Source organism: Artemia franciscana, chromosome 7, assembly GCF_032884065.1.
Source record: "Artemia franciscana chromosome 7, ASM3288406v1, whole genome shotgun sequence".
NCBI classification, from domain to species: Eukaryota; Metazoa; Arthropoda; class Branchiopoda; order Anostraca; family Artemiidae; genus Artemia; species Artemia franciscana.
This window is the reverse complement of record NC_088869.1, coordinates 21,873,555-21,900,409: the sequence shown is the minus strand read 5'-3', so window position 1 is coordinate 21,900,409 and position 26,855 is coordinate 21,873,555. Positions and strand designations below refer to the sequence as shown.

General features: G+C 33.7%; 1 protein-coding gene across 2 annotated transcripts in view; it reads right to left on the bottom strand.

The window, feature by feature from the left end:
- Window positions 1–2,092: 2,092 nt before the first annotated feature.
- LOC136028987 (protein arginine N-methyltransferase 1-like) overlaps window positions 2,093–26,855 on the bottom strand; it is a 50,173-nt gene continuing 25,410 nt past the window's right edge. For both annotated transcript variants that reach the window (XM_065706985.1, XM_065706986.1), the window contains exons 5-9: window positions 24,398–24,526; window positions 13,427–13,516; window positions 6,329–6,466; window positions 4,593–4,700; window positions 2,093–2,251 (exon numbers count right to left, since the gene is read on the bottom strand). In XM_065706985.1, coding sequence (XP_065563057.1) covers window positions 2,204–2,251; window positions 4,593–4,700; window positions 6,329–6,466; window positions 13,427–13,516; window positions 24,398–24,526 — 513 coding nt within the window. In that variant the 3' untranslated portion in view covers window positions 2,093–2,203. The remainder of the gene's footprint in view (window positions 2,252–4,592; window positions 4,701–6,328; window positions 6,467–13,426; window positions 13,517–24,397; window positions 24,527–26,855) is intronic.

Here is a 26,855-nt window from a genome sequence, read left to right as displayed (position 1 = left end):
AATGAACGAACTTTTACAAATTGTAAGACCACGGACACAAGGGACTGTTGAAGTACTTCATTGCTTTAATACAAGATTTGCGAGGAAAAAATAAACGCATTACTATACATAAGTCCTACGACTGAATTGTTCCAGTGATACCAATTGTGGGAGGGAGGGGTGTCCCTGGGGGTACATAGCCCCCTAGATTCTTAAAAACTCTTTTTTTGGCATTGCCATTGAAAGTAGTATTCTTTCTGGCTTTTCAACGACAAATGACTTTTCTTTGAAAAAAAAAATAATATAAACCCCTCTAGATTTTAAAACACCCCTACCCCTCATTAACACCACAGAGGGTTTCAAAGATGTAGTGAATTTACCCAACCAAACCTTATCAAGTGTGAAAATTCGGAATGGGTTTTCTGGCTTATGTTCAGTTCAAGTCTTTTTTTTTATTTGTCAAATAGAGCTTTTACTGACCGGCCATGAACCAATAAATGGAGAGAAAAATATAGCTTTCATTAGCTATACCAGTACATAGATATGCTCTAGTAGGTCATTCTTGAGGTATGCATGAAAACCTTAACTTAAAGAAAGCACAAGGATTTACTTTTTTTCCAATTTTCTAATAGGCCTTTAGAACGAGCTAAATGCCCAAGGCTATGTACGTAACCAAAAAGCTATTGTTTTCGTAATCTACTGATGTATGCATAGTCAATGAAAATTCTTTAATTAATTGGCAAACCTACAAAAAGACGCCGTTAAACGCGGAGCAATACCCAATTTTCACCCCCAAGGAGAAGATATTGACGTAGGTTGCATTTCTGAGGAGCGGAATATAAATAGGCAAATAATTATAACCCCTTTATTAATTAGAGCTTTGAAAAAAAGCACCCCCTTTCCATAGCAGCATACAATCAAATTTCGCACCATAAGCTTTCATCAAAGAAGCAAACTATTGTTAGCACTGAAGTTGAAAACCATAGGAGGGTGGAATTCATCCTTGAATCTTTAGTAATTGTTTCACATTAGATTTTTTAATAATTGTTTTATTATTTTCTCTAGATTGTTCAATTTAAGTGATAATTAACGTAAGATTAGATTAATTTTTTAATTTTGGATTATATCAATATTATTTAGTCTTAATTAGATTATTTTAGAAAATTTACAATCTAAATTATTTAATTTAGTAATTGTTTAACATTAAACTTTGCCAAAGGAGCCTATAACTACTACCAAGTCTAACCCTTTGTTTTGCTTTTATTGTCTTCTTTTTATGTTACTTATATTATTCTTGGATAGAAACTTGGGTATCTTGAATGGACAATATCTTGGGAGCAGAGAGAGGCGAAATTGATCTTCCAAGATTTCGTCACCAGAGGGCTAAAGTCCAAACAAGGGTTGAAAATCAAGACGTCATCAAATCGAAGTAAGGGCCCCAATACAAGGGAAGAATGTCTTGGTGCAGGTCAAGCGATACAACAGCCATTTGGGAGGGCTGACGACCCTCTTTTTTAATGGAACTACGTAGATAGCAATACTAGTAACCGTCGGCAAGAAGAGATCGTAATGGATGTCTAAATATACATATAAAAACTTATTTACAATTGTGTCACTTGGCCAAGTTATAAAAACCATCATCATATCTGATAATGGTTGGTCATCCTAATACTAGCCTTTGATAAATTGTGTGCAAACAATCTAGAATTTGTATTTTCTAGATTTTTTTTTTTTACCTAAAACTTGGGTTTTAGGTTCCAAACTTCCCAATACGACTCAATTGACTTAATAAATTCCTTAAAAATCGTATGCAAACAATCTAGAATTTTTATTTTCTAGAATTTTTTACAAATTTTTTGGGACCTTAATCTTGGGTTTTAGGTCATATTTTTTTTCACGATATCAAACCAAATCATTCCTTTCCAATTACACAATAATTACAATTACTTCATTCTTTGACAAAACCTCGTATTACCTTTCAGCACAACAGATAACGACTAAAAGAAATCCGTAACATTTTTTTTCTTCTCTTTAAACTTGCCTCTTTCTAAAAAACAACCCTGTACTGAAATAAGAAAAGAAAACAAAAATAAAACGCCCTGGGGCTCAATGATTAGAAATCATACAAAAGTTACTTTATTTGCAACATAGGCAATTAAAGCAAGCGACAAAATTTCAATTAAAATTCTTCTTTTTTGTCTTCTCAATAAGTATATTTATATACTTAACGCATTTTGTAGTCATTCTTTTCGTGAACAGATCCAAGCTCACCCTGTAAAAAGAAGACATTATAAGAAAATAAATAAATCAATGTTTTTTCTTCTATCAGAAATGAACAAATTTCTTCACAATACATACTTAAACTGATCAGCCAAGTCGTTTATTATCGCCAATAAACTCGGAAGGAAGAAAAGAAAATAATCTTCTGATAAACTGAATTACCCAACTAATCAATATCAAAGAGACAAGGCCGCCGCATCCAGGAGGAAGGGATAGGAGGTTTGAACCCCCCCTCGAAAAATTTGTCCGACTCGTAAAAGCGTAACAAAAAAGAATATACACATTTTGATGCGTTTTTTAAGGTTTTTTGTACCCCCCCCCCAAAAAAAAAAATCCTGCGTACGGCCAAGCAAAGAGACTAAGCAAAGAACCCAAGTGCAATATAGCTAAAAATCTTGGTTATGTATATTTCAAGGGATAACAAAGATCATATTAGCCATTTACAATATCCAACTGTATAACAAGGGGGAAAATCTTCAATTTAGACAGTGAAACAAAGTTAATATTTACTAATAAAAGCCCGAATGTTTCAGCTTCACGTCTGGAAGCCTTTATCTGCAAAATAATAATTATATAAAACAACAGCAACTAAACTAAAAAATAAAAATAAACTAAGTATAAACTAAAATAAAAAAGGAAAGCCGACATGATCGATAAAAGTAAAGTATCGATTAAAGTTGATTAAAGTAAAGTAAGATTAAAATAAAGCACTAGATTTGTAAAATCCTCTTTTGGCAGAGAATTAAACAATTTTTCGCAAACTCTTCCTGGCCATTACTTGAATTGGTTTAAATTCGCATTAGTTGGTCACTGTATTACCATTACAATTAGTTCTTTTGTCTCTATTTCAATTGTCTCAATGTTTATGATCTTCAAAACTTACAGCCGTAAGTCCTTGGACTAAGGGGACTAATGTACAGACAGTTATTCAAAGGATTGGTTCCTTTGAAAGTGATTCGAAAGCGCCAATTTTTCTGATTGGCCTGAAATTACTACATGAAACTTTGGGATGAGGGGACCCGATATAGAAAAAAAAAATGCAGCCCAAAAAGGGCCAGAAAAGCACCAAATCTTTTTTCCCCACCCACATCAAACGGAAAGGGCTACTATAAAAACTTGAGAGGGGGACCATTCGACTGAAGATTAAAAGTTCTTTTGTCCTTTTTAAAGGCTGAAAGCTACTGGAAGGCAATCAACCTCCCTCTCGGTTCTTTTTCTGCTATCCGACCCTTCTGTAATCCCTATGATATCTTACCAAATTTTGACATATCTATTCTAAAAAAAAAAAAAAAAAAAAAAAAAAAAAAAAAAAAAAAAAAAAAAAAAAAAAAAAAAACAACAACTTTCGAAATGTTTAATAAGTTTGTCTTCTGGACTGATTGGCCGCATATTTCCTTGTGCATTATAATTTTGTCCAGCCCCATATTGCGCGTTAGTTAATCTTATTGTTCATGGCAAAAAGTACAAAAGTACAAATTGCAAAAAGTAAAAGCATACGAGCACTATATTCTATTAACAATTTGGGTAACGCAAAATCCACAGTATCAGATAAATGCTATTTGACCTATGCACAACTGCATACAGGATAGTCCTCCAACCGCAAAAAAAACTAAATAAGTAGAATAAGTCGATATATTTCAGGCTCCACATTAGCTTTGATAAACAACTCAAAATATTTTAGAAATCGAGAAAAATGTTAGCAAATGAGGATATAGAATATCGCTTAAACCAAAACAAACAACATGTTTATAGCTTTGCAGTAAAGTGAAATTTGTAGTTTTTAAGCTTCTCAAAGGAAATACTTTTAACCAAATATCTGAACGCGAAAAGTAAGAGCCAATATCAAAATAATGTGGTAGCAAAAATTAATAAATAAGAACAATAATTAAAAATTGTGTAAGGTGTATATGAACTAGACAATACAGTACCCCCCCTCCACTTATGTCAAGTTAATGTTCATCTACCAGTGTGACCAATAGATAAAGATACACTCAAGGAATTACTAATTTTAAAACTCGTTCCCAAAAAATTACCAAATCAAGTCCCAACGCTCTGGGCACAAAATATAAATAGCAAATAGCAAAAAATACAAGAATTATCAGCGTTAAATTGAGTTAGTAATAAGTTCACCTTTATATTATCATTACTAATGAAAAACTTAAAGGAAATGAACTAACAAGCATTTTCAATAGGGTGGGACATGGTGACTGTTTATAGAGTATTTGACTGTTTATAGAATATTTACTTCTTAGGACATCTAAATTGCAAAATTAGTTTTAGAATAGATGAGCCCCCCCTCACCTCCCCCAAAAAGTGCAACAAACAATACTTACTTCAAAATCCACCTGAATCTTGAAATCCAGATCCCGCCGATTGCGATCATTCGGTTGCATCTCAAATGATCCACTAATGTTTTCTCCTTTCTTAACAGTTAGGTATTCCTAGAAGACGGAAAAAACGCAGATAAACAAGGATGACATATAACTAGTATTCTAGCATACAACTAGCAATATTGATATCTATACATAGATAGACATCGAATTATTGAACGCATAATCATTGAACATATAATTGTGTTAAAAAAAAAACAAAAAACAAACAAAAAAAAAAAAAAAAAAAAAAAAAAAAAACAAGAAGACCAATCTTTCTGAGCGTGACAAATGATGGGTCTAAGTTAAAGTCGATCACAATCAAAATGCTATTCTGGAGTTGATTCCAAAAAAAAAACAAAAAAACAAGAAGACCAATCTTTCTGAGCGTGACAAATGATGGGTCTAAGTTAAAGTCGATCACAATCAAAATGCTATTCTGGAGTTGATTCCAATAAAGAAAAAAAAAAAAAAAAAAAAAAAAAAAAAAAAAAAAAAAAAAAAAAAAAAAAAAAACAAGAAGACCAATCTTTCTGAGCGTGACAAATGATGGGTCTAAGTTAAAGTCGATCACAATCAAAATACTATTCTGGAGTTGATTCCACCAAAGCCGACAACCCAGTCCATGGAGCTTGAACCTTAGAGAGGAACAAAATCAGAAACTGCAAAGAACGGTTCTATCCGCACTTTAAAATTAGCGCAATAGGAATCGAAACTACAAATACCACTGTCAGTACATCATTATCAAATCGAGCTTAGAAGATTCAAGACAAGTTTAAATCCAATTTAATTTAAAAATTATTAAAAGTTGAATTCTGATTACATACCTCAACCGCCACAAATCGAACTCTTTATATTATCGGCTTTTTATACCGGGCTTGCTAGTCTTTAGAAAATGGGCTATGTAAAACAATGACTACAAATATACCTATTAGGTTCTTTTGGTAAAAGCAGACTTATCATCTCCAGGGGGTGGAGGTTGGGTGACCGCTTTATACCCCCCCCCTTCCCCCATCAAAATACCTGTCCCAGAATAACTTAATTAAAATACTTACAAATAATTATTGCAATAAATAATTAATAAACTTATAGGGAATAAAGGATGTGTAGGCTCATTTTTGGGGTTAGGGATCGTCAAAACAGCGAGAGCAACTAATGTAAAAACTAGAGAAAATTATTAGAGAATCATGAAAAATTAAACAATTCCAAGTTCGAACGGGCTGAATATGGGCCCTCAGTGGAAAGCAGACATTCGTGGATAAAAATTAAACTCCAGTGCAGTTGAAATAGCAAATCTTAGCGACAACAAAAGCAGCAGAGCTGTGTTTCTTTTTTTCCCCTCTCCCGAACAATAATCCTTGATATGTCCTAGAAATCAGGCTTGTAGTCTAGTACGAGCTTTAGTCTCTAATATCTGAAAATCTTTACTCAGACCAATTAATCGTAAATTCTATGATTGAAAGTTGAACATTGACCGACCTGATGGGTCTGCACAAACGATTTGTCACAGTGCAGTGTATTTTAATCTTACTTATTTAATTATAGTCGACGGAGCCCGTAACATTGAAAAATTACAAAGCGATTTTAATTTCAGCGGCAGGTGTGACTATACTGTGACCGGGCACAAATAAACGCCTTACGAATAGTATCCAAGAAAGGAAACACAAATATCACTCGAACAAAGAATAAGAAGATCTTACATTGAGGTAGAAGACAGTTTGCTTCCAATGAGTATACTGCGATTCTGGGCCAGTACTAAATCCTACACGTTTGTGGCACTTTGTAAATTCAATTGTAAAGTAAGCAACAAGAGCTTGAACGTAATCATTCCGACGGGCCTGCAAAGACAAAAAAAATTAATATGCATGGTCCAGGAATCAATAGTATCTGCTTGAGGTGTGGCAAAAAGGATGAGCCATTTTTTTACTCGGGTGCAGGCAGCTTCTTCATTTGAGAATATTAGCGATAACGAGATCTGGATCAATCTTTCGACCCCAGATATATATTAGGCTTTATCCTAGTCTGTTTTATTACATCAGACGTTTGTCCAATTCTTGCTACATGTATGTTTGTGTAGTTCGTAAGAGAAATAGAAACTTTATTTAATTTCTGTTGAATACAACTCATCATCGTTGAAGCTATCTCTTACTTGTTGTTGGATACATTTTGAACTTAAAAACCACTAGAATTAAAACTCTCCCATAAAGAAAGGTCTTTTTGGCAATAACCAGTGGAAAAATAGATAAGAGAGGAAATTTTCGCATTACGCTAACTTCAGATGGGTAGTTTAAGATTTATTTATTGTTCATTTGTTTGACGGCTTTTAATACATTACTTTATCCATACAGATTATTAATATCATAAACGAAATAATTAACTGCTCTCAAGCAATTACGATTTGCTTTTCGTTTTTCAATTAATAATTACACACACGAAAATAATTTACACATTATCTCATTAGGTAGCATAATACTGATCTTTTTCAATATGAGGTCAACTCCCCCCCCCCCCCATTATACCCCACTTTATACATTTTACATTATTACATAAGGTCTAACATAGAAGCTCAAGTCATGCCTGTAATTGGAGGATTTTGAGTTGATATGAACCAAATCCAGAATAATATCTGTCAACATATTGCTCTCTCCATGGGACACGTGCAAAAAGGTCTAAAATGGTAAATCTAGAAGCATTCCCTTACTGAGATTTATATATTATAATTGATTAGGTTCTAATAGGAATAAACTTGGAACCGAAATTTAGGAAATAAAAAAAATATTCAAACCGATTAGGGAAATCAAAATCCCTTCATTTAACCAAGTCAAACAGTTCGTGGCAACGAACTGTAAGTAAAGAGCGACCCGGCTCAATGGTAACTGAAACTCTAAAAAATGAAATTTTGATACCAACAGTTACATCAAAAGAATCGCATTTTAATGCTAATTTTAAATATATGTTTCATCAAGATTAGTCTTACCCATCAAAAGTTATGAGCCTGAGAAAATTTGCCTCATTTTAGAAAATAGGAGGAAACACCCCCTAAAAGTCATACTATCTTAACGAAAATCACACCATCAGATTCAGCGTATCAGAGAACCTAATTGTAGAAGTGTCATGCCCCTATCTACATAAATGTGGAATTTCGCATTTTTTGCCAGAAGACAGATCACGGATGCGTGTTTATTTTTTTTTTTCCAGGGGTAATCGTATCGACTCAGTGTTCCTAGAATGTCGCAAAAGGGCTCATTCTAACAGAAATTAAAAGTTCTAGTGCCCTTTTTAAGTGACCAAAAAATTGGAGGGCACCTAGGCCCCCTCCCACGCTCATCTTTTCCCAAAGTCATCGGATCAAAATTCTGAGATAGCCATTTTATTCACCATAGTCGGAAAACCTAATAACTATGTCTTTGGGGACGACTTACTCCCCCGCAGTCCCCGTTGGAGGAGCTGCAAGTTATAAACTTTGACCTGTATCAAACAGTTCGTGGTAACGAGCCCGGCTCAATAGTAACCAAAACTCTAAAAAACCGGAATTTTGATACCAATAGTTACATCAAAAGAATCGCATTTAAATGCTGATTTTAAATATATAAGTTTCATCAAGTTTAGTCTTACCCATCAAAAGATACGAGCCTGAGAAAATTTGCCCTATTTTAGAAAATAGGGGGAACACCCCCTAAAAGTCATAGAATCTTAACGAAAATCACACCATCAGATTCAGCGTATCAGAGAACCCTATTATACAAGTTCCAAGCTCCTATCTACAAAAATGTGGAATTTTGTATTTTTTTTTCCCAGGGGTGATCGTATCGACTCAGTGGTCCTAGAATTTTGCGAGAGGGCTCATTCGAACGGAAATGAAAAGTTCTAGTGCCCTTTTTAAGTGACCGAAAAAATTGGAGGGCACCTAGGCCCCCTTCCACCCTCATTCTTTCCCAAAGTCGTCGGATCAAAATTCTGAGATAGCCATTTTATGCACCATAGCCAAAAACCTTATAAATATGTCTTTGCGGAAGACTTACTCCCCCACAGTCCCCGTGGGAGGGGCTGCAAGTTACAAATTTTGACCAGTGTTTGCATATAGTAATGGTTATTGGGAAGTGTACAGACGTTTTCAGGGGGGCTGAGAAGAGGGGGTTATGTAGGGAAACTTTCCATGGAGGAATTTGTCATGGGGGAAGAAGATTTCCATAAAGGGGGCACAGCATTTTCTAGCATTATTTAAAAAACAATGAAAAAATAAATATGAAAAGTTTTTTTCAACTGGAAGTAATGAGTAGGATTAAAATTTAAAAAGAACAGAAAATATTACGCATATAAGGGGTTCACCTCCTCTTAATGCCTCACTCTTTACGCTAAAGTATTTTTTAGTAATTTCATTTATTTATTCTACGGCCTTTGTGATTCAGGGGACGAAATTTAAGCTTTAGTGTAAAGACGGAGGTATTGACGAGTGAGCGAACCCTCTCATATACGTAATAAAAATATACGAATATTGAAGTTTGTTACGTAAGCTAATTCGTAAGTTACGTATATCTTTTACTAATGAAAACGTTCGAAAAAACTAAAAGTTCTAGTTGCCTTTTTTAAGTACCCAAAAAATTGGAGGGCAACTGGGCCTCCTCCCCCTCCTTTTTTCTCAAAATCATTCGATCAAAACTATGGGAAAGCCATTTAGCCAAATGAATAAATATGCAAATTTTGCTTTAATTATTCATCTGCGGAGAGCCGAAATCAAAACATGGGTTAACTAAAAAACGTTCAGAAATTAAATATAAAAAAAACAAGTTTTTTTAACTGAAAGTAAGGAGCGACATTAAAACTTAAAACGAACAGAAATTACCCCGTATATGAAAGGGGTTGCTCCCTCTTAAACGCCTTGCTCTTTGCGCTAAAGTTTGACTCTTTCAACTCTACCTTTTTAAAACAGTAAAAACTTTAGCGTAAAGAGCAGGGCGTTGAAGAGGGACCAGCCCCTTTCATATACGGGGTAATTTCTGTTCGTTTTAAGTTTTAATGTCGCTCCTTACTTTCAGTTAAAAAAACTTGTTTTTTTTATTTAATTTACATATAGTAATGGTTACTGGGAAGTGTACAGACGTTTTCAGAGGGATTTTTTGGTTTAAGTGGGAGAGTTGAGGGGGGGTTACGTGGGAGGATTTTTCCATGGAGGAACTTCTCATGGGGGAAGAGACTTTCAATGGAGGGGGCGCAGGATTTTCTAGCATTATTAAAAAAAACAATGAAAAAATAAATATGAAAAGTTTTTTTCTACTGAAAGTGAGAAGCAGCATTAAAACTTAAAACGAACAGAAATTATTACGCATATGAGGGGTTTACCTTCTCGTAATACCTATCTCTTTATGCTAAAGTATTTTTAGTAATTTCAACTATTTATTCTACGGCCTTTGTTATTCAGGGATCATTCTTAAAGAATTGGGATAAAATTTAAGCTTTAATGTAAAGAGCGAGGTATCGACGAGGGGTGAGCCCCCTCATATACGCAATAAAAACATACGAATATAGAAGTTTGCTACGTAATTTAATTCGTAAGTTACGTATATTTTTTACTTATGAAAACGTACATAAAAAATTATAGGTTATAGTTGCCTTTTTAAGTAATCAAAAAATTGGAGGGCAACTAGGCCTCCTTCCTCGCTCTTTTTTCTCAAAATCTTCCGATTAAAACTATGAAAAAGCCATTTAGCCCAAAAAATTAATATGCAAATTTCGTTTAAATTATTTATGTGCGGAGAGCCAAGACCAAAACATGCATTAATTCAAAAACGTCCAGATATTAAAAAAAAAACAAAAAACAAACAAGTTTTTTAAAATGAAAGTAAGGAGCGACATTAAAACTTAAAACGAACAGGAATTACTCCGTATATGAAAGGGGCTTTTCCTCCTCAACGCCCTGCTCTTTACGCTAAAGTATTTTACTGTTTTAAAATGTAAAGTTAAGAGAAAGAGTCAAACTTTAGCTTACAGAGCGGGGCGTTGAGGAGGAAAAGCCCCTTTCATATACGGAGTAATTTCTGTTTGTTTTAAGTTTTAATGTCGCTCCATACTTTCATTTTAAAAAACTTGTTTTTTTTTGTTTAATTCAAAAAGGAATAAACAGGGCAAGTTTTACAATTATCGACTTCCATAAACATAATCATATATTATATTTTGGGTTCTTTTTCAGTTTATTTGACCTGTGTCATTGTCCTCAAAAAAAAAAAAAAAAAAAAAAAACCCAACAGTTATGACGAAGAAAAAATTAATCTAATATCAAAGGAAAAAACATTTAGCGATTTTCTCATTCAGCTTCAAAAAGCTGAATTTGCAAATATGGTGCATAAGAAACAAGAATTAAGAAAGCTTCATTGTAGGTTACAACTTATACAGACAGAGAGCCGAATTTAGAATTCAGTTTAGGGGTTTAACTTCGAAATTACAGTGTTTTTTTTTAATGGACATGTAGCATATTAAGGGATGACATTTTTTACGAAAAAAACAACTTTTACATCGGGCTGTTGATTTTGAATTAAAATCAAGCAGTTGTGGGCATCAAGCTATGGCTAATTGTAAAAAAGCTAAGACAGATAGTCCGATTGAGTGAGAGGCAAATCTGGCATAAGCACTTATTAGGATTGTATAAAAATGATGTTTGTTCATTTGTTAATAGATAAGTCATATCTATCATCCGCCCATGCGTCATTCGTAAGGCAGAACTAAGGAAGATAGTCATAGAACTTGCATAGAATTGAATTTGCAAATACAGAGCAATGAATTGCCAATATATGGATAAATGTTTGATATTTGAACTTATTCAGTATATCGTTCTTGCTTATTTTATGTTGTCTCTCCATCTTTTATTCTTACACCTGACTATTATTTAAGTCTCTGAATTCAATTTATATAAGTAAACAAGGTTAAAAGATAAACATCTTCAAGAATGATTACTGGCGCAAAGGGCGTTTTCAGTTTTGTTTAATTCACTTTAAACTACAAAAAACACTAACCCCCAACGAAGAGCAGATCTCGTAAAGTATACAAATAAAAATAACAAGATGAACCACAAAGATTTTATAATCTGTAGTTACAGTGAATAAGCGTAATTAGGTATTAATAACGCTTTGACCTTGGGATTAGCTTTGTACCACAGTAGAGATCAAGACAATCCAAAAAGACAAGCCGGACAAGGATGCTGCTCCTCCGGAGAATATATAAACCAAGAGAAACATAAGCGATATTAGATTTTTTATGGGTAGGCACGCCTGTGGCATCGGTATTCACAGCTTGGAGAACAGGAAAAGAAATAAGACGAATCGAGCGTCAAAAGGATAAGGAAAAATACAAAACACTGAAGATATAAAAAAGGAAAATAATTGGTATTATGGCTGTAATAATGCAAAAGATAAAGATAACATTTGGTTTGAGAATGGAAAGAAAAATTAATAATGGTTCGATCAAGATAAAAATAAGCTTTATTTGAACAATGCCATAACGTGATGACATTTGATTAGAAGGTTTGGCGCTTCGTATTGATATTTATGTTCCATAGTTTTATCAATTTTTCTCAAAGAAACATTATGAGGTCAGCATGAATGCAGACTTACAGCTAAATTAAATTTAGTCACTTCCTTTTTTCAAATATGTTTATTGATACTTGTTTGATTTTTATTTTCTGTAGTACTGAGGAGCTCATTAAAATACTAGTTTTTAAATTTTTTGCCTTTTTGTTCAACAAAGGAGATAATGAAATATTTAAACAACGAAAACTAAAATAATTACTTACTAGTTCGCCGGCGAGTCCAAGCAAATTCAGACCCGTCGATATTGCCTGTCATGAGTCAATTCAAAAATCTCGATCATCCCTAAATTCCTATGACTATCTACCTTAGTTCTGCCCTAAGATGGATGGATAGTTGAAAGACTATCTATCAACAAGTGGAAATGACATCATTTTTATACACTCCTGAAAAAGGCTTATGCCAGCTGTGCCTCCCACTCAGACTATCTCTCTTGGCTTTTCCTCCAATTAGCCATGGATTGATGGCAACTTGATTTTAATCCAAAAATCAACGAAGAAGAAAAACAAAGGTCCTACATTAAACTTCGAAGGATATTTTTATGGCCGAAAAAGAGTATAAAAAAGGAACAATTCAAGAGAATATTTTTCCTTACCAAGAAGAAAAAGTTTTGACACTTCATGGCGCAATAATACTATCTAAAGCCACAAATTATTGCAAAATTTAATAGATAATCAGTGCTAAAACTAATAAGTTGCCCCTTTGTTGTAAAACATTTTGTGGCAAATTTTAAATAGTCCCGCCACTTCGCGGATCCCTCTCCTACTATTTGTGAAATTATGGCTATTTTTCCGCTGCAGCGTTAATCAGAAGTTAGCACTGGAAATTTCGCATTGTCCAAAATTTAATCCAGCCCCCCACCCTTTAGAAATCCCAGATCCACCACTTAGTCAAGTCATAAGCCATACCTGTGTGATGGGACACTAGCGAACCCCTACGCTGGCTCACCCCCTTTCTTTCTTCTTTCGCAATCATAAATAATGCAATTTTGCACCATTTTTCAAAGTTGATCCAGCAACTGAGAAATTACAATGAATCACTTAAATAAAGGAAACGGGAAAAGCTTTTATTCGCGGCGAGACTCTAGGTGAAAGATATTTTTTAGGATAATCCTACTGTTTATATATCTCTATTGTGCTTTATACATACTAAATAATTTATTAATTTCACTTTTAGAGCTCGAGCTGGTTCAAAAAAAGGCTATCTAGTAAAGTTACCTACCATGAGATGGAAAGGCGCAGTGAACGGGATGGTTTCCTTAGTCACCGTGTACAAATCCACTTCACGGACCAAGCACGAGTTACTAACTACCTAAAAATTAAAAGAATCATAAAAATCATACAATGTGACACTATTTCATCTCAGCACTTCCATGGGAATAACTCCTATGTGCCCCCCTTTTTTCCCTTGTCGCCGCCACAAATGACTTAATTTATCACTTCATATGACCAGATATCAATTTCTTGCACGAAACTTCAAAAAAAAAAATCGGAACACAACAGTGGCTTAATTTCCTGATTTATTTCCTTGATCTATTTCCTGACTAATTTCCTGATAAATATGCTTCATATGTACAATATTCATATTGTACAATATTCAATAATTCATATGTTCAATATGTTCATGCATACACATACAACAAAATTTATTTAATAGATTTAATTCTATGCTTCCCTACAACACGTGGGATTGAACGTGTAAACCTTCGTTCAGAAGGTGCAGCTTTGTCCACTATACCATCGCAAGTTTAGATATATATATATCTTCTATATATATAAAAATAAGTTGTTTGTCTGTTACACTATCTTCTATATCAGGGCTTCTTAAACTATGGGTCGCGACCCCATTTGGGGTCGCGTAGCAAAATTATGGGGTCACGAGTGATAAAAATACAATTTAACAAAAAATGTTTTTTAACTTTTAAAATTACTTTTATAAAGAAAAACAACAATCATCCTAGATAATTATATCATAAAATCTTCTGGTTCGGAAAGACTGTTTATACCAGCATTTCTATTCTGATCATTATAATATCTTGTGTGAATTTACTATGAATCCAAAGATGTTATAGAAGTTTATAAGAAAATGTAGATTTATTTTTACCAATCTCTTAAAACCGAAATAATCCTGATAAATACTATCAACAAAATTTCTATGTGTTATTTTGAAGAAACTATATAAACATTTCGTATTATTTTCATTTAGCCATTGTATGATTGTGAACGAAGTGCATGTTATTCCGAATTAGTCAGTTTAACCCTTTCGCGACTGACGGGACCTTACATTCCTGGCATGTAAAAATCCTTTGGGTGCTTCTTAATTGATTGATAGCACCAGAATTGAACGATGTGCTTCAGGATGCTGTTAAGGTTATAAATTTTATTAAGAGCCATGCCCTTAACAGTCGCTTATTTTCAAATCTCTGTAAGGTTACGGATTCCAACTACACAACTTTGTTATTACATGCAGAAGTAAGATGGTTGTCAAGAGGTAAAGTTTAAAAAATTATTGGTATTAAAGGACGAGATCGAAATATTTTTAACTGAACGAAAATGTGAATTGGCTGCTTTTTTTCAAAATAACTCGTGGCTATCCAAGCTGTGTTATTTGTCAGATATTTTTTGCGAAGTTAAACGATCTTAACTTGTCTCTTCAAGGAAAAAATTGCGATATATTTACTTCATACGATAAAACTGAAAGTTTTATTAAAAAGAACAGCATTTGGAAAAGTAGGGTCGAAAAAAAATCGTTCAAAATGTTTTCCAGTGACGACAATTTTGTAATTGAGAAAATTCATCGTAAAACTTTTATTGCAAAAACTATTGTAGATCACTTAAAGGCGCTAGAAATACAGTTCCGGACATATTTTAGATTAAATATTGATTTACAAAAAATAGTTTGGATTCCAAAGCCGTTTTGGATTGGCTTAAGTGAGATTGATCATCTGCCACTTAAAGCTCAAGAGGAATTTGCTGAGTTTTCGTGTGACTCAAACTTAAAACTACGAATACCGAAAAAAGCCCTTGACTGAATTCTGGATCGGAACTAGAACTGAATTTCCCACAATCGCCGATATGGCGTTAAATGTACTTCTGCCATTCAACACCACATATTTATGTGAAGTTTCTTTCTCAGCTTTAACACACATTAAATCCCAATATCGTTCAGCGATAAAAAATGTTGAAGAGGTCTTACGTCCAGCAGTTTCAAAAATTACACCAAGATTTGATTTTTTTACGCAATTACATAAAAAAAACTAGTTTTTTTTAACTGAAAGTAAGGAGCGACATTAAAACTTAAAATGAACAGAAATTACTCCGTATATATACGTAACTTAAGAATTAACTTAAGTAACAAACTTATATTCTTAAATTTTTATTATGTATATGAGGGGGTTTGTACCCTCGTTAATGCTTCGCTCTTTACACTAAATCGTAAGTTTTGTCCCAATTCTTTAAGAATGACCCCTGAATCAGAAAGGCCGTAGAATAAATAGTTGAAATCACTAAAAATACTATAGCATAAAGAGCGAGGTATTTATCTCCTCCTAAATATCTCGCTCTTTATGCTAAAGTATTTTTAGAACCCCTCATATGCGTAATAATCTCTGTTTGTTTTAAGTTTCAATACTACTTCTTACTTTCAATTGAAAAAATTTTTCCATGTTTATTTTTTCATTGTTTTTTTTATATAGTAATTTTAGAAAATCCTGTGCCCTTTTCATTGAATTTCTGTTCCCCCATGACATATTTCTCCAAGGAAAGATCCTCACACATAACCCCCTTCGCTCAATCCTACCCCCAAAACCAAAAACATCCCCTGAAAACGTCTGTACACTTCCCAATAACCATTATTATATGTAAACACTGGTCGAAGTTTGTAACTTGCAGCCCCTCCCCCAGGGACTATGGGGGATTAAGTCATGCCCAAAGACATAGTTATTGTGGTTTTCGGCTATGCGGAACAAAATGGCTATCTCAAAATTTTGATCCGTTGACTTTGGAGAAAAAATGAGCGTGGGAGAGGGCCTAGATACCCTCCAATTTTTTTGGTCACTTAAAAAGGGCACTGGAACTTTTCATTTCAGTCAGAATGAGCCCTCTTGCGACATTCTAGGACCACTTGGTCGACACGATGACCCCTGGGGAAAAGAAAAAAAACAAAAACAAAAAAAAAACAAACAAACAAATAAACACGCACCCGTGATTTGTCTTCTGGCAAAAAATACGAAATTCCACATTTTTGTAGATAGGAGCTCAAAATTTTTGCTATAGGGTTCTCTGATACGCCGAATGCGATGGTGTGATTTTCGTTAAGATTCTATTAGTTTTAGGGGGTGTTTCCCCCTATTTTCCAAAATAAGGCAAATTTTCTCAGGCTCGTAACTTCTTATGACAACGACTGAATTTGATGAAACTTATATATTTAAAATAAACATGAAAATCCGATTCTTTTGATGTATATTTTAGCATCAAAATCCTGTTTTTTAGAGTTTCGTTTACTATTGAGCCGGGTCGCTCCTTACTACAGTTCGTTACCACGAACTGTTTGATAAAAAACAGGTACATCCATCTCATTAAATTTTTAACGTAAACTTTAATTTAATATTTACCACGCAACTACTTGGATATATTCGAGAGAATTAAGACGGCCAGAATCCAGTTTTGTTTTTGAAACTATAATAAAAACATTTCTATAACATTTTGTGCCAATTTCAATTTTAAATTTTATATGTTTCAAAACGAATTCTAAATTTACATATATTTCATCTGACAATCTATTTGTATGCACAGACAATGGGACAGCGAAGAATGTTGTATATTCGCAAGTTTTACGTAGATAAAAACATATTCCCCCAGGAACCAAGTGTTGGGGAGGCGCGAAGCGCCCCCAACAGCTATTATATATATATATATATATATATATATATATATATATATATATATATATATATATATATATATATATATATATATATATATATATATATATATATATATAATAAGTTGTTTGTTTGTGTTTCTGTCGACTGACGTCATGTTTGTCGACTGACGTCATTATAAGGATTGAGCTGTATGTCGTCATGAAGTTGTTTGTCGACTGACGTCATGTTTGTCGACTGACGAAATTGCAGACCGGGACACCGGGACACAAATGACGACCGGGACACCGGGACTCAGGGAATATAAATGACGACCGGGACAATCAAAGAGAAATTACAGACTGGGACACCGGGACACAAATAACGACCGGGACACTCATAGATAAATTACGGACATCGAAGAATGTTGTATATTCGCAAGTTTTACGCAGTTAAAAACATATATATATCTATCTATATTCAAAGGTGGGACACAGGGACACAACTACAATGGCGCGTAACGACTTACGCGCGCGCGGGGGCTGGGGGGAGCGCGAAGCGCCCCCACCAACTAGGTGTTGGGGTGGCACGAAGCGCCACCCCAACAGCTAGTATATATATATAAAAATAAGTTGTTTGTCGACTGACGTCATATATTGTTAAAGTTTGAAAAACAATATACAAGAGATATAAATTACAATAAGCTGTCATAGGATAACATTCCCCTTTAAGTTAGAGAAGAGGGCTAAACATTCTTGACCAAAAAGCCCATAAGTTAAAATAAAAAATATGTAAAAAGACCTTTCGTTTAAAAAAAGAAGAAAACTGTAATTTCCTTTAAGCCAAAAGAAGACGTTTTTAGAACTCAGTTGTTGGTTTTTAGAAGAAGAAGAAATTGAAGTCTTTATGCTGATAAATGTCGTAAAACTGATATCATTGCCTTTTCAATATATCACTTGGATGATATCTTACTTCAGCTTTCTTCATCGAGATCAGTAACTGAGTCCTTTGGATATTATGTTCACAGCAAACGTTTGAAAGCTTGATAATTTTGATTCATATAAAGTTTTATTTTTAACTTTTCATCATCATAATTCTATAAAAAAAAAAAACATAAAAAAAAAAAAAAAAAAAAAAAAAAAAAAAAAAAAAAAACGCAAATTGGCACCTTCGTGCTTTATTGTCTTTGGCAACAAAAACCAACTATTATTATACTTCCTCGAAAAAAATCTCTTACTCCTCCCTCTTCCTCGACCCTAGTAAATAATAATCAACCATTTTAAAATTAATATGTTTATTGGGGACTAATAAATCCAAAACAAAATCTAGAGCTCAATTCCAATCCCCGACACATTTTGACGCTAACCCCAATCACAAAAAAAAATACAAATCAAAATTTCTTAACAATATAAAAGCGTAAGCTTACTCTAAAATCAATCATTCCATCCGTCTCTAGACTATTGGTTATAACAAATAAATCGAAAAGAAGCAAGGAATTCCTCAAAGGTTTACCTTATACTTCTGCTGCAGGATCTTTACACCAAACGGAAAACTAAGTTATGGTAGTAATAAGAACATATGTTTCAACCAATTAAACATTTCTAGTTTCACGACTATATTCCATTTTCTCTTATATGTCCGAAAAAGACACAAGTAATAAATTAGAAAATAGTTTATGCATAAGCGAATGTTTCATAAAATATAACCAAGGCAAAAAAAACACATAAAAATTGAATGATTTACTAGAACAATAACGAAGTTGTTTTCTTATTTTCTTCTTTCTTTTTACCACCTTTTCTTTTTGCTTTTGTGTTTTCTTTTAGGTGTCCTCAGAGGTTTGACTTTTTCCTGATTGGAATTAGAAAGAGTAAGATTATTTGAACTTTCTGCCAGGGTTCCAAGGGTATCCATTGCACTAAGCTTAGCATGAGCACATGTAAGCATAGCTTGCTTTTCTTCTTCGGCTAACTCTTGTCTCTCCAAAGTTTTGGAAAATTCTTCACGGAAAGATGCTTTAAATTTTTCAAAAAAAGCTTGCTCCTCTTTTATGGTGCATTCTTCTTTTTCTAAAGCTTCAGAAACTATTTTAGAATAATATGCTTGGATTTTTTCAACAGTAGCTAACACTTTTTCTTCGGTGTATCCTTTTAAAGCTGCTGAAACTTTTGGGATATCTACTAGGGCTTTAAAACAAGCTTTTTCAACAATAGCTTCCTTTTCTTTTTCAGCCTCAGCAAGGCCATCTGCTAGTTTTTCTTCGGGAATGGATTTCTTTTCTCTTTCGGTGCTTTCTTTTTCTGAAGCTTCAAATACCTTTCGGATATCTCGATCCACTTTTTCAAAAATAGATTGTATTTCTTTGTCGATAGATTCGTCTTCTTCGGAAGCTGCAAATGCCTTAAAGAAATCTGGTAGCATTTTTTCAAAAATAGATTGTATTTCATCTTTGATGAATTCTTCTTTTTCAGCATCAAAAAACTCTTTTTCAGCTTCAGCAGGCTCTTTCGAGAGGTCATTAGAGGCAAATTTAGCTCCATTTTTACCTCTTATCTGACTAAATCTATTCTTTCTACTTAGAGAAATAAGTTTTTCTTCCTTCTCAGTAACCTTCTGGGATTTCTCTTGACCTTCATTCCTTTTCAATTCCTTATTAATGGAATTGACTGTGCTCTTCCTGCCATAATGAGCTGTGGGATCTTCTTCTCCCTCATGTGGAGCTTCTTTTACTGGAGTCTCTTTTTCTTTGCTACTTTTAGCAGTAATAGCTGATTTGGGTTTACTTCTCGTAGTTGAAAGAGAGTTGAGCCCTTCTTTATCTATGGTATTCATTTTATGCTCTATAGAATATCACTGTATATGATTGACTGAATTAATGATTGCCTCAGTCTGAGGAATCCAATATATACTCTAAGTAACGTCATTGTGTCAAACGGCTGTGTTGTTTATACGATGACGTCACAAATATAAAAGACTGCTTTTATATTAATCATAGTAACGTTACATTAAAAATATTATTGTAATATTGCAATGACGTCATCTACTACGCTGCGTAAGTACAAAAATGAACATAAAAATGAACATACATAAAAAAACATACAATAGGTGCTAGCTAATGAAAATGAATAAATATAACTTAAACCGAATGAAACTTGAATTGAATATAGAAATCAAGCCAAAACAAACAAAATTACTACGAACAAACTTTGGCAACTGCCCTTTTCCCTAACTATAAAAGTCTAATACCTAATGCGCCATTTGCGATTTACTGATAACTAGATGCGTCCTGAACAGTTTTTAGAAAGAACAACCATAAATCTAAAGGTAGCTTTAGTAGGTGATTTGTTTTTTGTTTTTTTTTTATATCAAGGCTTGGACTCTACGAAAATTATTATGTAAATCTGCAAAAATGCTTTGACTATTTTCATCAGATTTGCCATCTCTTAGCTCTCTCTATTTAGTTCAGGATAAAAAAAAACCTTCTGAATTGCAATTTACTTATTTTGAAAATGCTACTCTCATTTGAAGTTTCTGCCAAAACTATGGAAACTTTTGAGTATAGACTCAATTAAAGCTTTTTTTTACTTTATAATTAAGACCCAAATCTTCCAGAAGGATTTCTGCTATCTCTTTATAATGTCCCAGATGATATAAGCTACAGGGGTCGTAATTTCTGTCACTATCATCACACAGCAGATCTTGGCAATCAAATCGCTGCTTGGATACAAAACGAAGTTTGTTTCTTGCCCTTCTAAACTAGTCATACTAAAAGCAGCATAAGTTGTTTGTGTTTTCTCTGTTCTGTCGACCAAATTTCCTGTTCTTGTGGTCCTAATTCATTGATCATCTCATGCTTAACAAATTCTTGAGAAAAATGCCTTTCAGAATTTATATTGATTCCATCCTTTTCTTTATGAGAAATATCTTCTTGGAATCTTTTTTTATACTTTTCTCAACAACTTCGACATAGCTTTCCTTTATATTACTGTTTGTAGAACTATTCAGATGGGTAGTTTCTGTTGTTTTAGTAGCTTGTTCATTAATCTCTAATACCTCATGAATTAGATTTTCTTAAACCTTTTTAAATAACTTGTCACCATTGCTTTCTTGAATTTCATTTTTTGTAAAGTCATCTTGTTTTATGCTGTTTTTTTTTCTGATTTAGAGGATTCAGTCTTTTGAGATATAATGACTTCTGATAGCTTATTGCTCATTTGCTGTTCTTCTATTGGATTGAAAGCTTTATTACCATCACTCTTATTTGTATTATTATTTTTGATGCCATCTACTTGGACAATATTCTATTTATTGCTTGCTTCGATTGTTTGAGTTCTAGTGATCTTATAGGTTTCAACTTTCATCGCGTTTTCCCTGATTATATTCAGAGCTTGTAGCATCAAACTAACAATTAATATACTAAAACAACGAATCCAGCTATGAAAAAGTCTTTTTTCATAATGTTTAGTGGGAGGAGGGGAAACAAAATGTAAATTTTTGAGTCACAGTTGCTAGCTTTTCAAGGGGTGACCCTGACACCAAAAAGGAAGAGGAACTTTTCTATAGCCTTTCCCCATTATGTGCCTTTGTGGATGGATGCACACATAGCATGCAATTCATTAGCAAATCAAAGCGATCCCTCAATTGTCAAAGCTCTAGGAAAAGGAGAAGGGCCAGTTTAAAACAAATCTCACAATCAAACTCTTCCTGTTAAGGACCACATTAATCAGAAAACCTATTACTTTCAAGCTATAAATGTGGTTGCAATCTGGGAATTTTAAGGTCCAGTAAGGTGTAACTATTGATAAACAAGGAAATTAGCGGATGTGATTTCTACCGCTTCTAATACCGGTTTTTTATAAACTTCAAAAACAACACTTTTGCCAGAATTTAAAGACAAGAAAAATGAAGCTGCTTTATTTTTAACACCCAAGAAGTATTGTGTCATCAAAAATCGTGCATGAACCGCTGACCTTTATCAATTGATCAGCATTCTTAACACCTAACTGATCTTAACACCTAACCGATCGCATAAAAAGCATCTGAGACTCTAGTATGCTCTCAAAAAGTTCATGGTAACAAACTCTGAGTAGGGAGCAGTTCATTTTAATAGTAACCAAAACTCTAAAAACAACATTTAGATATTAATAGATACATCAAAAGAATCAGCTTGTTATGATTATTCAAAATATGTAAGATTCATCCAGTTTAAAGCTACCCATTAAAGTTACAAGCCTGACCATGTTTGCCTGGTTTTTGAAATAGGGAGAAAACCCACCTTAAAAGTCAACTAATCTTAATGAGTCACGTCATCAGCTTCAGCCTATTAGAAATCTAATGCGGAATTTTCAGGCTGCTACATACATAAATGTGGAATTTTGCATTTCTGGGGGTTTCAAAATAGAACTGCAAAACACATCAAAAATTTGTCTATATGCGATTTTGTTACTTTAATTCGAGTCAGAAAAAAATTTCAGGGGGAAGTTCAAACCCAGCAACACCCCCCCCCCCCCAAGAACGGCTTTACACATTACCCATAACTTAAGATATTCTGTCCTTACTTTGATATGATTACCATGGCTGTCGAACACGTTTTACCACATTTAGAAATCACATAACAACAACTACTGATAACAATTAATTAAGGAACTACCATAGATCACTAACTATCATACATCACTTAGTTCAAAGATCATGTACGTAATATGGTTATAAATATGGTATCGATTCCATGTCCAAGGTCTACAATGAAAAAAAGTTTAGATGACATAAATACATTGAATGGATGAATGAAAATAGTTTCCCAACAACTACTCTTTTTGTCTACCCAACAGAGTCAAAAGAAGAAAGTACACTCTCAAATGGAGTGGAAGGAGATTCTAAGAGTCTAAAAAAGTGGGAATTTCATGGGGGGAGGTAAACCAACGATTAGGGTGGTGGATAAAGACAAGCGATTGTTTTGGGCCAAGAGCGCTTTCTACAACATCGAGCTGTTAGTTGTAGTATTATGTAACCACCAAAATAAGAAAGTTCCTCGTATAAACATTGCTGCGTTTGATGTAGCACTACAAGGCCGACACATCATCGACGTTTTACTCTAGCAATTGATTTGTACCTCTTTCTATTTCGACTGGGTAAAGGAAATCGAATATTCTTTTTTGGTGGTAATTTCAAACTTAATAATTCAATTTTACTTAATAAGGAATAAACCAATTATTTCATTCAGTTAATTAATTGATTCTAATACTTCTTATCATTTTAGAAGACAAACTATCATATTTTTTTTTTTAGCAAATTTTATTAATTCATTTCCCGTTTATAATTTGCCACTTAAATTTGTAATTCTCATAATGATAAGAAAAACAACGCTTTTTTGGGGCCAAAAACAATAAAATGTTGACACGACGTCACAAACATTTTACAAACATACCGACAGAAATTGAAATTAAGCGGCTGAGTTCCTTGTCGTGTAGATGGAATCTACACTAAATCAACGAAATAGGTGTAAACAGAATTACGTATAGCACCCAAATCTCCTGCAAAAAAAAGTCGATGAGGGAATACACTTTTTAATCCTCAGATAAGATTTTGTTTTAAAAATATTATATTGTTCTAATTATCAGTATAATTGGTAGTTATTACAATAACTAGCAGTATGATAACACGACATTATTAACATTTCGCAAGAGGCATCTGATTGACACGTATACATCCTCTTAGCGCGATATTACGGAAACTATCCACGTTTTTAAGTTGCACCTTTGGAGGCAAGGGGGAAAGTAGATTAATTACGAAAGTAAGCATTATATATCGTTTTACTCGATAGTTGTAGCACGCAGCCAAGTCTGCATCCGGAGGGTTTGAACCCCGCCTCCCCCAAAAATTTTGTTTTTGTCCGACTCGTAAAAACGTAAAAAATGCATATAAACAATTTTTTTTTGCAAGTTTTTTACACCCCCCCCCCAATCCTGGATAATCCCTAGCACGCAGTTGTTGACTTTGAAGGGGTAGGGGGTTGTAAATTCACGAAACGTTAAAGATGAGAAGTAGAAAATAAGTAGAGAAAACGAGTATAAAATCATAATACAAAACAAAATTTTCATTAGGATACTTCTCCCGTTTTTCCGCAGATAAATTGGCGATATTCTCTATTTCAATTTTCTTTTTCTGTTTCTTCTCTATTTCAATTTTTTTTTCTCCATTTCAATTATCTTTTATCAGTAAAGATACATTAAAGACGTGTTAAAGAGGTATCAAACTTTAAATTGTTTAACATTCCCTTGGGGCGTAAGCGCCCATTTAGAAAACCCGTTGTTTACGTCCAAAACGCATCTTACCTGTTTTGGATCAACAACATCCACCAAGGGCTCAGCAACAGCAACTTTTCTAATAGATGACATATTGAATCCATAAACGTCGTCCCACCAATTGATCTTATCGTCTTTATACTGTCGGTCTTCAATAGCCTGTAGAAGTAAAATAACTTTTTTAGATTATTCAAGAACAATTTTATTTAAACGTTTAAACATTTAAAAAACAGGGCATATGCTTAGTGGTAAAATAATATTTCTGGAAGTATTTATTGAATTCTTGATTCGGTTAGGGTTGCAGCGATAGGGGAAATAAAAGCTAACTCTTCAATATACTTAAACCTTTCTGTAGATTGAAACTACATGTTCGTTTCTATTTAATTCGCTTCTCAGATAAATAACAAAGGTATATCAGATTAAGATTTTACTTTTTTTTCTTTCTTTGGAATAAACTGAAGAGTCGAGTAGAAACTAGAATTCAACCCAATTGGTTAAAATTACAGCAAAAGTACAAAATTAAAAACATACAAAAAAGAAGAAACACAAAGAGTATTTAGGATAATGATTTATATGCAAGGTCAATAATAAGAGCACGAGCAGCTGGAAAGCGATAATGGATAGTTTATTTATCACAAAATTGAACAAAAGGATATGTTTCCGGAAAAAAGAAAAATCTTTAGCCGGTGGCGTTAATTTACAAAAATTTGGGGTGGGGGTGTTTACGAAATGTATTTTTTTTTAAATTCCCAATTAAAATACCCCCCCAAAAAGTGTTTTCAAAATCTAGTTTTGGTCAAAAACCTAAGGGGGATAATGGGCTCTTCCCTAAATTACCACCATTGTCCTTATCGGCTGTGTTTTGATTTACTTATTTTATCCACAAACCAATCAGACACATTTTAATTTGTAGTTTCTAAAAGATGCTTTAGGGTTTGGATAAAAAAAAAGCAAATTTTTCCATTTTTTTTTTTTTAATTTTCCCAGGGAGGTCTGTCGAAAAAATCTCAAAGGAGCATCGAGAAGTCTTCCCCTCCAGTCCCTGCCTGCAGGTACTTTATTGGAAATCCACAAAGAATGTCAAATACCAAGACAAATAATTAAAAAATTAAAAGGCATTGCTCTAGACTTTAGCCCTATGCTGAGCTACACGTTACTGAGTAAACTTTGGCAACAGAAATTTCAAACAAATTACAATCCTAGCAATGACCATAAGATTTTAACACATTAAATAATAATAATACTAATAATAAAGAATGTTCATTCTCACGGAAGCTAAGTTGAAGCTTAGAGGAACAAAATCATCGCTTCGCAAATTATACAAGATATATCTACAAAACTAGCTCAAATAAACTAACATTTTCTTTTAATTATTTATTTCTAAAAACTAGCACTTTACTGAAACTTTGTCACATGTATAGAGTCCTAGAGGTATATTGCCCGAAGGGAATTATTATTGCCAGTATCTTTGAGATGGCGTAGATAAATAAATGAACTTTTTTCACTGGGCAGTTTTATTTTTCACAACACTGTTTGTTGTTTTCACTTACTAAAGAGATGTAGAGAGGGAGTATACAAGAGAGGGTACTATAAACCTCTAAGACTTTAATCATGGAATTTACAATGGTACTTTTCTTATGCCCCATACCCTTTTCCACTCCAGAAATGCCACGAAAAAGCACTATTTTTTTGTGGACTCTACGATAGTTATCAAGGCGAATTTATAAAAAGCCCATTTATATGAGCAGTGTCTTTTAAATGAGCCATTAAGCCTTTCTCAACTATCTTGCGGTACTCTCCTAGCCTAATAGAAAAAAAAGACAAACCACTGCTACCCATGCAAAAAGCGATTTTCCCTCCTTTTTCGAGTAAGGGAGCTCAGAATCTCTGGTATGTGGTTTTAAACCATACAAACCGATCGTCCATCTCCCCAAAAGATTTGTTTACGCAATGAACTTATACTATTAATTTAAACCTTTCGATAGTTATCATTCCTATATTAACTCTTATGGAATATATTTCTCACTTGACAGTTTTTTAAATATGTTTAGAACTTTCGGTTACTATGGGCTGTGGTTCGCTTTTTACCGAGGCTACAGCTAAAGCTGCAACCACCATTAACGATTCATAAAAAATGAATTTTTTTTTTCATTCTACTTGGGTCTCACTGAATCGCGTACAAATCATGTGAAAGAATTTCTCGCAGTGACATCAGGTTAGATCTTAACTGAAAATCAGCACTAAATAAATAACGATGACACGAGGAGATAGGGCTGATAATTGATCTATTAACTACATAGGTACATACATAGATAGGAAAGGCATTGTAGCGATTTCACACTGTCATTCCGGAGCATAAATTACTCAAAGTAAAATTGTAAAAGGTCTACGATTAGTCAGTGGCGGTTCTGACTTCTCTTGCACCCGGGGCAAAATCTTGATTAACAGCCACTCCCCTGTCTCCCGAAAATTTTCAGGTTAAATTGTA